This window comes from Quercus suber, unplaced genomic scaffold, assembly GCF_002906115.3.
Source record: "Quercus suber isolate HL8 unplaced genomic scaffold, Cork oak 2.0 scaffold_125, whole genome shotgun sequence".
NCBI lineage: Eukaryota > Viridiplantae > Streptophyta > Magnoliopsida > Fagales > Fagaceae > Quercus > Quercus suber.
Genome location: NW_027069589.1, coordinates 990323 through 1009072, shown reverse-complemented (window position 1 = coordinate 1009072; position 18750 = coordinate 990323). Strand labels below are relative to the sequence as shown.

The 18750-nt window shown below is 38.6% G+C and overlaps 1 protein-coding gene across 1 annotated transcript; it reads left to right on the top strand.

The window, feature by feature from the left end:
* The first annotated feature begins 371 nt into the window (after window positions 1-371).
* Window positions 372-935, top strand: LOC136068620 (uncharacterized). The gene has a single exon (XM_065776006.1). It carries the CDS (start codon window positions 372-374, stop codon window positions 933-935), a length of 564 nt encoding a protein of 187 aa, XP_065632078.1.
* The last annotated feature ends 17815 nt before the right edge of the window (window positions 936-18750 follow it).

Below are 18750 nucleotides of genomic sequence, written 5' to 3'. Positions count from 1 at the left end.
TCCACAACCAGCAAAATCAAGGGCATCCTAACATGGCAATCCTTTTCTCAACCTTGAACAGAGAGGTGATCGTGAAGGAAGTGTGCACACCACATACACTGATCGAAGTCAGCCTCAAAGTGGTAGTCATATTTCCCATGCGAGAACAACAAGAACATGCAACTGGAAATTAATCAATTAAAAAGGGAGTTACGCCATGCAAAGAGGAAGCGGGCTTCTTCAAACTTTGACGATTATTTCGATGATGAACAGGACTTAATTACAGGCGGAGGTCTCGAACCCCACTCAGTGAATCCATTTCCTATGAAGAAGAGCATCATCGTGAGTGGCGGTTTTGAAGCCCGTCACTTAGAGGTGTAGGAAATGACGTTATGAGCAAGGCCCTGAACCAAATCTCCAGGTCGCCTTTCACGCGTAAGATTGAAGAGGCAAGACTTTCTCATCGCTTTCATCATCCAACGTTCACCATCTATAATGGTCGAACAGACCATGTGGAGCACGTGAACCATTTCAACCAGAGGATGATTGTCCATTCCAAGAATGAAGCTTTGATGTGTAAGGTGTTTCCCTCCAGTCTAGGACCAGTTGCAATGAGGTGGTTTGACAGCCTGAGAGCAGATTCTATAAGTTCCTTCAAGGAGCTCACTCAAGCATTTGGTTCCTGTTTTGTCACATGTCGTAGAGTTCCTCGGCTGTTGACTTCCCTAATATCCTTGAGCATGCAAAAGGATGAGACTCTGAAAACGTATTCAGATAAGAACTGGGAGATGTTTAACGAGATAGATGGTGATTTTGATGAAGTGGCCATCAGTACTTTTAAGCTCGGCCTCCCTACCGACCATAGTTTGAGGAAATCTTTGACTGGCAAACCTGTCACCAATGTGCGTCAACTGATGGATAGGATTGATAAGTATAAAAGGGTTGAAGAGGATTAGCAGCAGGGGAAAGGTAAGGATAAGGTTATCCCTCAGGAGATGAGGGACTTTAGGTCGGATCGGTACAGTAACAACAGACCACGGAGAGATTTTATTGACTTTAGAGAATCTTCAAGAAGTCAACGCCGCGTTCCAGAGCCAATGCATCAAGTTTTGGAGAAGATTAAGAATGAGTCGTTCTTTAAACGACCAAATAAAATGATGGGAAACCTTGAAAGACGCAACATAACCTCTATTGCCAATACCATCAGGATCATGGGCATACCACAGAGGATTGTAGAAGTTTGTGGAACCATTTGGACTAGCTCTTCCATGAAGGCAAGTTAAAACAACTCTTCACCACTCTAGTGGTTAGGGGAGCCAAGCAAACTGAAATTTCGGAGAGATAATTCTTCAAGACCCCTCTTGGGAACGATAAATGTCATTTTTGCTCACTAGGGAGAACAGGATCCTGCCCATCCAGGGTAATGTCGTAGCCCGTCTATCCACAGGAGATGCTAATCAAGATCTAAAGAGGGCTAGAATGGAAATTTCACCAGTCTTAGGCTTCTCAGATGAAGATAAAATTAGAACCATCCAACCCCATGACGATGCTTTGGTAATTACCCTAAGAATTAGAACGTATGATGTGAAGAGGGTGATGGTGATCAAGCAGTGGGGCTGAGATAATGTACCCCAACCTATATAAGGGGCTGAACTTAAAACCCGAGGACTTAATGTTCTATAGTTCCCCCTGGTGAGTTTCGACAGGAAGGTCATTGTCCCAATGGGTCAAATCCGACTACCTGTGCAAACTGGTTCGAAAGTAGTAGAGGTAGATTTATCGCTCGTAAACGCATATTCACCCATATACAGCAATCGTGGCCAAACCCTGGCTTCATACACTAGGAGCTGTTTCTTCTACTCTTCACTAGAAGGTTAAATATCCATTCGAAGGCCAAGTTAAGGAGATCTGGGAGATCAATCTGTGGCCAAACAATGCTTGGTGGCTTCCATCTAACATAAGCCTAAGGTTGAGTCCTCAGCCCATGCTGGAGAGGATTTATAGCAGCTAAAATCTCTGGTGTGGCCCATAGATGATTCAGCCGAGGAGGCAAAATGTGAAGATTTGGTTAATGTGATTATTGGCGATGACCCTAAGAAGTTCTTTTAGGTTGGGTCTCAATTACCCATTCAAGAAAGAGAGGTGTTATTAGAATTTCTTAAGAAAAATGTAGATGTGTTTGCTTAGAATGTTTATGAAGCCCCAGGAGTGGATCCAGAATTCATCTGTCACCACCTGAATGTCAACCCATTGGTCACCCCTAAGAAACAGCCTTCTTGGCGCCCATCTAAGGAGCACGCTGATGCAGTACGAGAGGAAGTAACGAAGTTCAAGTAAGCTGGAGCTATTAAGGAAGTTTTTTATCCTAAATGGTTAGCGAATACTGTGGTGGTGAAAAAGAAAAGCGAGAAATTGGCAAGTGTGCGTAGATTTCACAGACTTGAATAAGGCTTGCCCTAAAGATCCATTCCCTATGCCTAAAATAGACCAGCTAGTGGATGCAACTGTAGGCCATCCTTGGATGAGCTTCCTGGACGCCTTTCAAGGTTATCACCAAATACTTTTAGCCTTGGATGATCAGGAGAAGACTGCTTTTGTCACCCCTATTGGGAACTACACTACAAAGTGATGCCATTTGGTTTGAAAAATGTAGGATCCATCTACCAAAAAATGATGACGAGAATGTTTGAGCCACAGTTGGGTAAGAATATTGAAATCTACATAGATGACATGGTGGTGAAAAGCAAGGTAGTTTCTGAGCATGTGGGAGACCTTGGAAAGATCTTTGAAGTTCTTAGAAAATATAAGTTGCGTCTAAACGCTTCCAAGTGCTCGTTTGGCATGGGATCAGGCAAATTCTTGGGTTATATGATAACTCACAGGGGGATTGAAGTCAATCCCGACCAGATAAAGGCAATTAGCAGTTTGCAACCACCTCAGAATCCCAAAGAAGTCCAGAAATTGACCGAAATGGTCGCTGCTTTAAACCGATTTATCTCTCGATCAGCAGGAAGATGCATACCTTTTTTCTTGTTGATCAACAAGTGGAAGGGGTTTAAGTGGACTGAAGAATGTGCCTTAACTTTCCAGCAGCTTAAAGACTATCTAGCTCGACCACTAATCATGTCTAGTCTTGAGCCAGATGAGGTCCTATTTGCCTACAATGTTGTGGCCCCTTATGCTATAAGTTTGGTACTGATACGAGTTGATTATGGTGTACAACAGCCAGTTTATTATGTGAATAAGTCGCTGCATGAGACCGAGGTTCATTATCTACTGCTAGAAAAAGCCATCCTAGCAGTAGTGCATGGTACACAGAAGTTGCCCCATTATTTCCAAACACATTCAATTGTTGTCCTCACCCAACTTTCGCTTAAAGCCATACTCCAAAGTGTTGATTACAAGGAAGGATAGCTAAATGGGGTACGGTTCTAGGGGTTTTCGATATCAAGTACATGCCTCGTACCTCCATCAAGGGCTAAGTCCTTGCAGATCTGGTGGCCGAGTTCGCTAAATTCCTATTAGAAAAATTGGTACCAACACAGAACATGGATGAAAAATCGGTTAGCATGATTTCCCAATAAGGCCCTTTATCCTAGGAGGTGTACGTTGACGGTGTAGCAAATTAGAAAGGTTTTGGAGTGGGGTTAGTACTAGTATCCCCTGAGAAAATCACCATTGAAAATCATTGAAGCTGGACTTCTCAGCTACAAATAATGAGGCCAAATATGAAGCTTTACTGATGGGAATAACCATGGTTCAAAAAATGGGTGGAAAGGCAGTGGAAATGTTCTTGGACTCAAGGTTAGTCGTCAGCCAGGTAAAAGGAGAATTCGAAGCGAAAGATGAAAGAATGCAGAGATATTTGAGTCAAGTTAGATGCCTGAAATCAGAGTTCGAATCTTTCAACTTATTGCACATCCCCAGAAGCGGAAACACACGTGCTGACTCCTTAGCCACACTTGCAACCTCTTCGACACAGAATCTACCTCAGGTTATCCTCGTAGAGGATTTGTACAAACCCGTAGAGGTGAAAAAAGAGACAATCCGAGTTCACCAGGTCAAAGCATGGCCCAGCTGGATGGACCCCATAGTTCTATTCCTGAAGGAAGACATTCTGCTGAAGAAAAGTCAGAGGCTGACAAGGTACAGAGAAAGGCCACTCGGTTCTAGTTATCCGAAAACTAGAAATTATATAAACATTCTTTTTTAGGACCATATTTGTTGTGTGTACATCTTGACACAACTGAATTACTCCTTGAGGAGCTACATGAAGGAATTTATGGTAGCCATACCAAAGGTAGATCCCTAACACATAGAGCCATCACTCAAGACTATTAGTGACCAAATATGCAAAGGGAGGCTCAAGAATATGTGAAAAATTGCGATCAGTGCCAACGGTTCGCACCAAACATACACCAACTTGGGGGGATCCTTAATCCACTATCCAACCCTTGGCCATTCGCTCAGTGGGGTTTGGACATTGTAGGTTCGTTCCCCAAAACAGTAGGAAACAAGAGATACTTGCTGGTCGGTACGGACTATTTCACCAAATGGGTCGAAACTGAGCCTCTGGCAAATATTAGAGATGTAGATGCCAAGAGATTTGTCTGGAGAAACATCGTTACTCGGTTTGGGATTTTTCATACCTCATCTCGGACAATGACCTTCAGTTTGATAGCAAAGCATTTAGAAGTTATTTCTGTGAATTGGGAATTATGAATAGATATTTCACCCCTGCTTATCACCAAGGGAATGGACAAACGGAGGCAGTTAACAAAGTCATAGTGAATGGATTAAAGAAAATGCTAAATGATGCAAAGGGCAAATGGGTGGAAAAACTACCACATGTTCTTTAGACATATTGAACCACTCCTCATAGATCTACTAGAGAGACCCCCTTCTCAATGACTTATGGGGCTGAAGCTGTCATCTCTTTAAAAGTTGGTTTCCCAACGTTAAGAACCAGTTCATTCAGTCCGAGCACAAACAATGAGCTACTAGAGAAAAGTGTGGACTTGATTGAAGAGAGGAGGGAAAATGCAATGGTCTAATTGACATACTACCAACATAAGCTCAAACCAGATTATGATGTCAATGTGAAGCTAAGACCTTTAACACCTAGTGATCTGGTGTTAAGGAAAGTTGTAGGCACTGCAAAGAACCCAGCTTGGAAAAAGTTAGGACCCAATTGGGAATGACCATACCATATTACCTCAGGGGTTGGCACTAGGGCATATTTTTTAGAAGATTTAGATGATCATGTAGCACCATGCCTATGGAATGTAAACAACCTTAAAAGGTATTATTATTAACGAGTTTTTCCTTGATCAATATGTTTATCTGTTACATAAGGCTTTTGTACTTTCTGTTACTATAACTCTCTTATAAGTGTTTAAACTTAAATTCAATCATGCTTGAAGTCTTCGGACCGGATGATATGAGTTGGTCAACACTCCATTAAAATTTTTATAAGTGTTTAAACTTAAACTCGATCATGCCTGAAGTTCTCGGACTAGATGATATGAGTTGGTTAACACTCCATTACAATTCTTATAAGTATTTAAACTTAAACTTGATCATGCTTGAAGTTCTCGGACTAGATGATATGAGTTGGTTAATACTCAATTACAATTCTTATAAGTGTATAAACTTAAACTCGATCATGCCTGAAGTCCAGATCAAATGATATGAGTTGGTCAACACTCCATTACAATTATTATAAGTGTTTAAACTTAAACTCAATCATGCCTGAAGTCCTCGAACCAGATGATATGAGTTGGTCAACTCCATTACAATTCTTATAAGTGTTCAAACTTAAACTCGATCATGCCTGAAGTCCGGATCAAATGATATGAGTTGGTCAACACTCCATTACAATTATTATAAGTGTTTAAACTTAAACTCAATCATGCCTGAAGTCCTCGAACCAGATGATATGAGTTGGTCAACTCCATTACAATTCTTATAAGTGTTCAAACTTAAACTTGATCATGCCTGAAGTCCGGATTAAATGATATGAGTTGGTCAACACTCCATTACAATTATTATAAGTGTTTAAACTTAAACTCAATCATGCCTGAAGTCCTCGAACCAGATGATATGAGTTGGTCAACTCCATTACAATTCTTATAAGTGTTTAAACTTAAACTCAATCATGTCTGAAGTCCTCAGACCAGATGATATGAGTTGGTTAACACTCCATTACAATTCTTATAAGTGTTTAAACTTAAAATCGATCATGCCTGAAGTCCACGGATTAGATGATATGAGTTGGTTAACACTCCATTACAATTCTTATAAGTGTTTAAATTTAAATTCATTCATGCCTGAAGTCCTCGGACTAGATGATATGAGTTGGTTGACACTTCATTACCATTTGTATAAGTGTTCAAACAGATCCTAAGTCAAGTTAGATTCCTCACACCATACACTTGGGTGAAATTAAATGCTCAACGATAACTCCATAAATGTTTAAGTCTACGATTGAATCCCTTAGCAAGGTAAATCTGAATAAGGTGAAATTCTAGATTACTTACTCAAGTATTGATAAATGTGAAGGATATTTCCTTTTTTCAGTCCTTACCAGGTTCTTTGCTTATTTTTATTAGAATCATTCTTCATTAGCGCTTAGCTAAATAACTTATATTATCATTGGAGTAATATTGTGGGTTAGTTCTTGTAGAAATTAAAGTGACAATAGTTCAAAAATTATTGGCAACAACAGAAAGTCCAAAAATATATAAAATAAAGACGATAGAAATAGAAAAAGAAGTACATTCATTAATCTAAGAGAAAGAAAATACATTGTACTGAATGACAGCCGTTAAAAAAAAAAAAAAAAAAAACTAAAATTAAGTCTTGGGTTTTGGGGCTGTGGTCTTTGGGGCTAGAGGATCAGCGGCTTGGTCTGATTGAGAAGAAGCAACTTCCTTGGACTTAGAATCAACTTGTTTATCTTTTGCTTTGGCCTCGGAAGTAGCTTCTTTCTCTTGAACTTTCTCCTTTTCCTAAACTATCCTAGCTTCCTTACTTGGTCCTTTGCTTAGCTAGACCCCTTTAAAGCCTCAGCAGGGTTAAGAACAATTTGGCTTGTAATGGGCTGTGTTGATGCCTCTGAAAGATGCTGAGGAGGAGAAGGATCAGAACTTGGGAGCTCGAGAATTTCTGGGTGATAATATATGCTCCCAAGTTGCCTCAAAATAGAATCTGCTGGGACTCGTGCAACGTCAAGGGCCTTGTCCCACGTTACGTCGCAGTATTCCCGGCAAACCTCCCGAAAGTTCCTTGGCCAGCCTTATCTGCGTTTCTTCCACGCCGAGCAAATAAGACATTGACTTCTCCGCCTTCACCGCCTCCTTGGCTAATTGGGCCGCCTCTTTAACCTTTTGAAGCTTAGCTCGGAGATTTTTCACCAGTTGCCTTTCTGTTGCCAAGTTAATCTTGGTCAAATGCAACTTCTGGCGTTGATCTTCGGCTTGTTTCTCTACAGTCTTAAGGCCGGCATCAGCACTGTCCCTAGCCTTGATCACTTCCTTCAATTGCTTAGACAGCTTAGCTTGATCTTGCCTAAGGCTCCCCAAGGCTTTCTTAACCTCGGACCGAGAATGGGCCTCTGCCTTGACCTCATTACGAGCATCCTTGACCCATTCCTCGGCCACATAAACTTGTTGGGTAATCTGCATAACAGGAATAGGAAAATTCCGAATAAGAAAAAAAAAAAAAAAAAAGTTAAAGTGACTAAGTATTTACATAAAGGGGTGGGCCAAGTCACTTACCATAGCCAAATCCCTCTTAAGGGATAAGAAAAGATTGGGTTGAACCCGCCTGCCCTCTTTGATAGTTTCTAATTGAGGCGTCCTAAGCAATGGGGGCACCATCTACCTCCAGCTTAGGGGACCATTTGCGCAGTAGTCAGCGCACATCAGCCGCGAGAGGATCCTCTTGGCTCTCAATAAAAGAGGACCTTTTGCCTCGCTGGTCTTTGACCACCTTTTGTTGTTTGTTCCTCTTCGTAGGGCTCACCTCTCCTTCTTCAAGTCCCTCGTTTGGCCTTTTCTTCTTTAACTCAAGAATCAGTTTCAATCCGAGGTTAGTGGGAAGTTGAGGAGGGGGAGGAGGAAGATTAGCTGCAGGCTGGGACTTATTGGTCTCTTTTGGTTCAGATACTTTGTTTCTTGCCTTCATAAGGTCCCTTAGACTTTTGCTCCCCGCATTCAAAGCCATTTCTTCTTCCTCTTCGTCTGAAGTGTCTTCCAAATAAGTGAACACAAGAGTTGGGGCGTGAACACTTGAATGTCTATCCGATTCTTCCTCGGCCTTCGATATTAAGATCGCTTGTACTCCCTGTTCTTCCTCTTCTCCGAATTGAAATTTATCAATTTCCTCTTCGAGCGAGGAACTAGAAGAGACAACCTCTTCTCCAACTGACGCTACTCCAAGGGGAACTTGTTGAATTGGTGAGACGACCAAAGGAACACCCTGTGGGATTGGGTGAGCTACTGGGGGAAGATCTGATTTATCCGCTGGTCACCCGCCCTTACAGCGTTGCCGACCTCTTGAAATTTGTCCGAAAGAGGCTTGAAATCCAAAATTAGATGGATAGCCTAAAGTAGCCCGTCTTCACTTACAAAAATCTGGGATCTCAGCAAGTAATTGAGGGCTGCTACGTTAGTCAAGTTGATCCGAGGAGCTACGTGCCTTCTATCTGTTAATACCAAAAAAGAACAAAGCGTAGTTAGAAACTTAAAGTCCATTGTTTTTTTTTTTTTTTTTTAAATAATTTAAAAAAAAAAACAACAACAATAAAAGAATAAGACAAAAAGAAGCAGAACAAGGCCGAGGACAAAAAGCCTAAATCTATTATTAGGGAACCTAAATCTAAGATATCTCACCTGGCTCTCCCGGTTGGGTTGGGTAATGAAAACTGTCATGCCACGCTCCTGAAGCAATCATGTAGTCGTCTTTCATCCTCTTATCAGACTTGGGGAGATAGGAGATAAGTCTGACAATATCGGATCGGGATTTAAGGTAAAATCTTGCTCCTTTTTGTTTGTGACACTCGTACATGTGAACCACGTCATGCCAAGTGAGCCCCAAGCCTAAATGCTGGTTCAGAGCGTCAATACTGCCTAGGATTCTAAAAAGATTGGGTGCGCACTGGTGAGGACAAATCCTATGGTTATGGAGATATTCCCTTGTAATATCACCCATGGGGAGAGTCATTCCCCATTCTATGAAAGCTATCATAGGGATTATGACTTCTCCCACTTCTTGGTCAGTTGTTATTCCTTCTGGAGAACAATACCACAGGACGACCTCCTGTGGTATGTGATATTCTCTCTTAAAAGTTTTTATCTTCGCAGGGCTGTCCATTAAATACTTAAATCTACCCATTTCGGACAAATAAAGCGGAAAAACACTGGAAACGACAACTGGGGGAAACGAGAAATTGAAGGTCGAGGAGGTTAGCCGAGGAGAAAAAGAAGGGTTCAAAGGAATCAAAACTTATACAGAATAAGGTGAGTAGTAATCCTTGAAATATTTAGAAGAACTCTTAAAGATTTCTAAAGAAGCAGGAGTTTGATGATTCAACAGGTCTTGTGAGTTTGAATGCTTGAGTTCGCTGGAGAGTTTGAAAAATTGTAAAATAAAGGAAGAATGACTTCCTGCAAGACTTTATATAGTGGGCAAATAATGGGTGGGAGTTATCCCGCCCAAACCCTAACGAAAAATATCAACCGTGGGATTAAGGCCTCTCCGTTGGATGCAAGGAGCATAATGTCGCCTGGAGCAATTAATGACGCTTCGTGGATTCCAAAACGTCAGTAACAATGATGACGCGCGCAAACTATACCTGCACACGTGTAAACTCGGATATTTTGACATTTTTAGCCCTTAATGTTAAAGCAAGTCAAAACTCCACTTCTTCTCCTCAGATGCAAGAGAAAAACCGGAATTTTGAGAGGTTATTGTAGGGGTAAGGGCCCAAATTTGTATATTGGGCCCTGGGACTTATCCAAGGACGTGGACATGTCCGAGGAGGAATAAATGATTGGGAGATGCCCCAAAGTTGAAAATCACATAAGGAAAGAATGGAGGAATATAGTCGAAGGAGTAACTCCTTCTCATATATGATGAATATCAGTTAAACTTGTATTTGGGCAACTTAGGTGACCTTCTAGGAAATTCTAACGATAAGGATGAATCTCAAGCACGTACAAAGGCGATAGGATTTCAAAAATATCTAATGGAAAAGCTGCTACCACCGCATTAAATGCACTGCAGCAACTTTTCTGGTCGTATTAATGTGGAGAAGACCCCTGAACAGTGCAGTCTCAGCTACCACTATTCACAGAGAGCTAGAGAAGATGTCTGATGGGACATGCACTCAAGTGAAGGGTTAGATGATTAACAAGTGTACGACCATGATGGTCTGGAAGAAACTATATAATGTAAAAGACCTCCCATGAGAGGGGGATGGGAAAAAATAAGAAAAAATGAACTATAGCATTCAAATCTGTATTACCAAGCAGTTCTATTTGTTTATCTTTATAATCCATGACCTCGGATAATCGGTTCATTAATTCTTACGTGTGTTTCATGCTTGTTCATTTTTGAAGTCCTTACTAGCCATTGTTTAATCCATCAAAAGCCTAACTCTTTCACCCATTCTCTACAAATTTATTGTATTGGGCTCATTGGGCCTATATCCCCTATTCTTAGGGTTTGGGCTACAAACTGTGACCCTACAAGTATATATAGTTAGGGATTTTGTAAGAGATTGTTATCCATTAATAATTTGTGATGCTTCCTGTTAATGCTTTTGGCTATTTTCCCCTACTAATCAAGAAGGCTTTAGCCATTCTTACTACTACTTCTTGTTAATCTTTGTTTTACTAAATATAATATCTTCTTTTCTTACAAAAATGAAAAATGTAATAGCTAGGTGTATGTTTTTTTTTGGGGGGGGGGGGAGGGGTTGAACTCTGACATAGCCTAGTGAGTAAAGCTCGAGAAGCATATATATCCAGGAAATCAACCTGGCCCAGGATACAAGTAGACAGGAAATGGCCAATTGATGAAGATATACCAACCAGGGTCGCTAACCTGGAAAGCCGAGGTGGCAACCCCCCCCCCCCCCTAAGGATCATATTCGAGGCAGTCCCTTGTAGGCTGCTTCCCGAGGTCACCATGACATCTCAAATTGTGATTTATTTCCCCAATGGCTTGCTTTCTCCTTTCACCTCTCCCTTGAGAGACATGCTGAAAAGGATACAAAATCCAACGAAATAGTCACCTCTACATTAATGAAATCCCCTACCCAATGTCAACTACATTAAATACTGAATAACTGGCCTAAATAGTAAAAATACCTCCCAAAAGTCTTACTTCATGATCAAAAGATGACAAAGTGGTAGGATGATGGGACAAGTATCCCCCAAGTCTAGCTAGGGACAAGCCTGCTCGGGAGAGAGAAGAAGAGAAAATGACTATAAAAGAGGGAGGAGGGGGGCTAGAAAGGGGGTGGTGAAAATCAAAGAGAGAAAGTCTAAGCAAGAACTAGAGAGAGAGAAAAGTAAGAGAAATAGTTTTAAGAGTTTTCAATCTCAGAATCCCATTCTTGTAACTTGGGAATGTTGTCCCTACGAAAATAAAAGCTTGATTTGATCCTTTACATCTTCATCTTGTTGCTTTGACCTTCCATTGTGGATTACTTTTCCCCATCTTTTAGAAATTAGTTGTGTAGATCAAAGATCAACCTCATTGTTCTTGTGTTGGTTGTTTTTGGTTCCCACAGAGTATATATGCAAGGAATTGTTACAAAAGAATTGTGTTATAGAATGTCTTACGGCTAGGTCTAGTTTATCAATTCAATCATAAAACATCAACACAATATAAGAATTCTTTCCAACAGAGAGAGAGAGAGAGAGAGAGAGAATATGAGGATACTAGTTGTGCAATGTACAACCAAAAAAAAATGATATATAATAAAATATTTAATTAATAAATAGTAATAAATGAAATGTCAAATTCGATAAATTGTTAAAAAGAATTTACCTAATATAATGAGAATTTGTTTAGCATTAGGGTCCGTTTGGTTCGCGTAAAATAATTTCTGGAAAATAGTCTATTTTCCGGAAATGCTATTTTCAGGAAAAGAAAACATTTTTAAGTGTTTGGTTACATTATGAAAATTGTGTATAGAAAATATTTTCATGTGTTTGGTTGTATTCTTGAAAATACTAGAAAACACATTTTCTCACATTTTCCCACATTCCAAACAAATATTAACACTATTTCCCAGTTCATAGACAACAAAAGAAACAAAACACAAAGAGAAAAAATATCCAATCCGGTCAAAATCATCAAATCCGGTGCGATCTCGGAGGACGGCGGACGGCGGATGGCGGCTTTCTCAGTGCGATCGGTGCGATCGGCGCGATCCTGGGGTGCGATCGCACCGAGATCGCCTGGGTTTTCCGTTTTGTTCTTCAGGTGTTCTTCGGCTTGAGTTTTCCATTTCGTTCTTCCGGTGTTCTTCGGCTTGGGTTTTCCGTTTCGTTCTTTAGGTGTTCTTCGGCTTGGGTTTTCCGTTTTGTTCTTCAGGTGTTCTTCGGCTTGCGTTTTCCGTTTTGTTCTTCCGGTGTTCTTCGGCTTGGGTTTTCATTCTGTTCTTCGGGTGTGTATTTTCCGGAAATGCTTTGAAGGTAAAATAGGAACGAAAATCGTTTTACGGGGTGAGGGGTGTTATTTTCCGGTCAATTTCCGTTTGACCGAATTTTCTGGAGCTACCAAACGCACAATTTTCCGTAAAACTATTTCCTGAAAACGTTTTCACCCGAAACAAACGGACCCTTAGTTTAACTAATACATATTAAGCTCTTTTTAAATTGATAAATTTGATAGCTAAACTATATTGTAACTAATACATATAAATTAATTTGGATCATGATATTGAATTGACTCACTAACGTGTTAGGATTATTGATGATTAATATGCATCTCGTTCTACCCCAAAAAATAATAATAATAATAATAAACAAAATCTTAAAATAAAAAATACAAAAACCAAGGCCAAAACAACGAAAATATATGTAAGAAAAAAAATCCTTTGGTCATTGGTAAATTTATCTTCAACTTTTAGCTCGTGGTTTCACTCTCGAAGACAGGGTATCTGAAAAGAACTTCAGCGTTCAGACTCTAGTAAGTTTTGTCACCATACATAACAGCTTTTAATTATGTCCCCTCCCTCCCACATGGATAGGAGAAGATATATATATATATATATATATATCATGTTGTGTATACTTTTGTTTGTCATGGATAGAATAGTACAATGGAATTGAGTTGAATGTAATTGGCAAGCAAATCCCACCAATCTTATTATAATCAAATAAATAAATACACAATAATAAGTAAAATTGGGTCCGGTTAATATATGTCACACATTAATCTTACATTTTAAAAAATGTTTTATAGAAAACTGAAAAATTGTTTAAATAGTTAATTATTTTTTCATTTTTTCATAAAACGTTTTCTAAATGATTTACTGATATATATTATATATCCTAAGAACATACGTTAATAAAAACTCATATATATATATATATATATGAGTCCGATTAATATGTATATATATATATATATATATCCTTAGAGCATCCACAGCAGATGTTACTTTTTTTTTTTTTTTTCCACAACCAGAGAGAGTGAAAGGCAGACAGAGAGGAGAGGGAAGAGGGTGTGATCGACGGCGGCCTCAGGGTGAGATCGGCAAGATCAAGCATGGCTGAGTGTGGCTGAGCGTGGGTGAGATTGAGCGTGGCTGGAGCGTAGGCAAGATCGAGCTGCGCCATCATCGTGGGTGAGATTGTTGTTGGAGCTACGCCGTCGTCGTGGGTGAGATCGTCGTTGGAGCTACGCCGTCGTCACTGGAGCATGGCTGAGATCGTCGTCGAAGCTATGCCGTCATTGTTGTCGATGAACATCCCGAACTGATCGAAGAGAAAGGGAACCGGTACAGGGAGAAGAAAGAGGGAATCGGAGAGTGAGAGAGAAGAGAAAATAAAAATTTTAAAAATGAAGAGAGAGAAGAGAGAAAAGAAAATATAAAACAATTTTTATTTTTACAACAATTGTCCGTACTGTTGCAAATTTGCAACGGTACTGTAAACATGTTATATAATTTTTGAGATTTAGCACATCTCATAAAACAACATTTTTGTGTTTGATGTGACAAATTTGTCAAATATTTAACATTTGGCACATTTGCCACACCTTCGGCTCTTAGAGCATATATTTCAGTTTTCAATAAAAATTTACCTAAAATGGTCATAGATAGTAAAACATATAATTTTTTTTTTTTTTTAAATGGTCAGAGATAGTAAAACCTATAAAATTAAGTTATTGCTGTTGGGGCTTACGTGACACGTCTACTATTCCAGTTTCAAACAAGAGGACCAAAGTGTAAAACAATACACCTCTGAACTCTCAGTCCAGAATTCAGACTTAGCATCAAAATCAAGCAAGGCTGCAGTGATAAAGTTTTAAGTCAAGTCAGCCTATACTAGCTGTCTGGAGCGTCTCTCATATAGAACGTGGGTCTCTTTCTCTCTTGGTCTTTATAGCCTGCGTTTGGTTGGTGTGATAGTAATAATTGGGGGATGGAAAATAGGGCAAAGAAAAGTCGGGAGAAAACACCAAAATGGAAATCCCTTTGTTGAATTTAACGCCAACTATGACATTCACCAAACCACCACTCCAGCATTTCCCACTTTTATTTCTCAGAGACCTTTAGAACCTTAACCATCTATGTACCACTCAAATCATATATAGCCACATCATTAGGACAATATATAGTACTTGCCAAAGACAGCCGAGCAGTGTTTGTACTTTTCATAATCAACAGCCACACCACTCATCCTCTGATTTTGATGATTTATAAAATAGATTTTACTAATGTGCGTCTTAAGATACACATTAATTTTTATTTTTGAAATTTTTTTTGAAAATTAAAAAAATAATGATAATTTTTCTAATTTTTAAAAAAATATTTTCAAAAATAAAAAGCTTAATATATGCTCTAAAAACACACATTAACTGGACCCTTATAAAATTTGTATCTTTAATAATTCTCGTTTTAAAGTCAATACTGAATTTCAAAGTACAGTATCTATATATGTTAAAGCATCCACAGCAAAAATCCATATCTATTTAAGTAAAAAAGTAAATTCTTTTTATCCATTCAACCATTACATTTTTTTATTATTATTATTAGTATTTTTTAAAGATAGAATGTTATTATTAAATCTCAAAAGTAAGTGTACAAAAAGTATAGAAAGTTGGTGCCCACATGCTTAGTATATTGATAGAACCAAAGGAGACAACAATATACACTTCCGATATCAAATCAGCTATACAGTCAATTCGATTCTTTTTTTTTTTTTTTTGCTGAATACAGTCAATTCGATTCAGGATTGTTGCTTTCATTCCTAGAGTTCGGGTGTAGAAAAAAGTCCTTAAAGCTGTGCTTGTTGGGCTTGTTCGGGTGTATATATTACAAATATACAATCCAAACTGAAATTCAGGTCCACGAATTGAATCAAATACATAAATAGACAAACTTCAATACAATCAATCAAATAAAATAAAAAACAACTAATTCAATATTTCTCTACAATCTCTTTGTTTTCTCTATTAAGATCCTAATCCTTCCTAATTTTTAAAAGGTATTAGAGACATTGGGGTTTGCTTTGCTTTTATAGCCTTCATAATTAACCTCACAAATTTGGAGATAAATTATCAATGTTTGGATATGAGTTTTTTTTTTTTTTTGCTGAATACAGTCAATTCGATTCAGGATTGTTGCTTTCATTCCTAGAGTTCGGGTGTAGAAAAAAGTCCTTAAAGCTGTGCTTGTTGGGCTTGTTCGGGTGTATATATTACAAATATACAATCCAAACTGAAATTCAGGTCCACGAATTGAATCAAATACATAAATAGACAAACTTCAATACAATCAATCAAATAAAATAAAAAACAACTAATTCAATATTTCTCTACAATCTCTTTGTTTTCTCTATTAAGATCCTAATCCTTCCTAATTTTTAAAAGGTATTAGAGACATTGGGGTTTGCTTTGCTTTTATAGCCTTCATAATTAACCTCACAAATTTGGAGATAAATTATCAATGTTTGGATATGAGTTTAAGTTGAATTTGTTAGAAAGATAGAGTTTCACTCCTTATTAAGTTTGGATTAAACAAAAATAATTTTATTTAAAAAAAAAAAAATGATGAGTTTGAGTTTAAGTTAGACTTGTTAGAAAGATATAGTTTCACTCATTGTTAAATTTGGACTAAACAAAAATAATTTTATTTAAATATTGTGCTAACATAAAAAACTGTGAGAGTTTTAGATGTTTTGATTATATATATATATATATATATATATATGTGGGGTATAAGAATTCGGCGACCCCAGCCCATTCTTGTACTAAGCCCAAAACCCATGCTGAGAAGGAAGGAACGTCCAAGGACGAACTAAGAAAGCCTGTATTGCCGAGAGTTATCGCCGAGGACAATCCTATCCTCGGCCAGCAAGATCATTGAAGGGAAGAGTGACACGCCATCAAAGGCAGCCTCCTAGAGCACTCTGAAAAGAAAGATGAGTACAATGGGTCAGCCATGAGAACATGGTAAAGGAGCAGTTCAAGGAGAAACTGTCACCTTCACATTAAGTGTACCTTACTAACGTCCTAGCCACATTAATGAGGAAATGACCTCTGAACAACGCTACCTCGATTATTGTGACTCACAGAATATCAGAAAAGATGTCTGATGGGACAAGCACTCGAGTATAGACTTAGATGGTTAACAAGTGGAAAGTGAAGGTCATGGAGAGAGGACTATATAATAGGAGAAACCCACTAAAAAGGAGGGAGAAAAAATCTAAAGAACTCCTGGAACTAGAGAACATTACCCGCACAACAAGAGCAGAGCTCCTCGTATGGCGTGAAGGACAAACTTTCCTTGATAAACTCAGCTCATTTCTATTTGATCATCATGGAAATCCTTTTTAGTCATTGTCCGTTGCATTAAAGCCTAGCTAGGCCCACTCTCTATAAATTCATTGTACCGGGTTCACTAGGCCTAGATCCATTCCGATTTTGGGCTTGGTCCGAAAATCGAGACCCCACAATATATATATATATATATATATGTGGAGTATTATAAAAAAATAAATTTGCATATGAATAATAACCATATATTTACATTGTTATTGTAACAACAATATAAACTTACACACTTTTAAATTAATTGATGAGGTGATTGTTAAACTTAAATGTGTGAAATTAACATCTTATACTATTAACTATTTTACACTAATGTGCGTGCGCTTTTACATTTGTAGACAATTCTATATTTCCAATTTTGAGCTTTTATTGGTATGTGTAGGTTTTGAAATATTGAGCATTTTTTCACTTGCTTTAGTTGTATAGAACCATAAAAATAGTTTCATTTGGGCCAAAGAATAACCGGTCATTTTTAAGACCCATACAACATCACATTGAGCACACATACACATGATACAAGTACATAATATTCAATACCTCGGAAGGAATAGCAAGAGTGGATTTGCAATATATGTTGTAGGGTCTATTTTCGTAGCTCAAGCCCAAAAGATATGGGTTAAAGGCCCAACGAACTCAGGACAATGAATTTGTAGAGAGTGGGCAAAAGAGCTGGGTTAGTTATGAAGTAAACAATGGTTAGTTAGGTTACTTGCAGTGATGATAACATGAAATAATGGTTAAACAACTCCATGAATGAATGTCCGAAGAGATGTTTTATTAAGTGAACAGTGATTACAACGTTCAGAGTTACAGTAAAGCTTCTCTTTCTTTCTCTCTCGTGTCCCTCTTATCAGAGACCCTTCTTCTTTATATAGCATCATTTCCCATCATCTCCATCGTCCACCTGTTCTTCATCCGCATATCTACTTGAGTGCATGTCACGTCATGTGCTTGCTTTAGTTCTTTGTGAGTGGCGGTAGCTGAGGTTACACTGTTCAGGGGTCTTCTCCACATAAATGTGGCCAGAAAAGCTATTGCAGTGCATTAAATACGGTGGTGGTAGCTTTTCCCTTAGATATCTCATCGTTCTGATCATCTCCAGACCTACCCAGAACTTATCATCATCATTGGGATCATTAGGAAGATTATACGGACCTTCCACATGTTTGTTTGATCAAGGCTATTTGTGGCCAAGGAGTGAGATATCTTCGGACCAGTATTGACCTCTTCAGACGGTACTCCCCTTTACTTTTGGGCTTCCTGCTTTCAGATGGGCCGTCCCCACCCAACTATTGCTCCTCGGAAATATAATACTTCTTAATCTGGTACTCCAGGCCCGTTAAGTAGCTCTGGGTTTTTACCCCCACATATGTTATTGCAAATTACATGTATTCCATTTCCTATTATATGTTATTGTGCATTTGCAATACTTTCATTATGTCTTTTTAGAAAAAATATATAATATGAGTTATAATTATTACACAAACAATGTAACAGATTTTGAGAGAGAGTTTCAACTTATAGCATCCGCTTCTAATGATAGCTCTTTATCATCAGACCAAGACACCAATCAGTTTTTGGTGTAGGCAGAAATTGAACCCCAGATGTCTTATACAACTATCAGAGACTTTACCAGTTGAGCTAACTAGAACCCACAACAATGTAATAGATTTTACCCACACATTCTATCAAAGA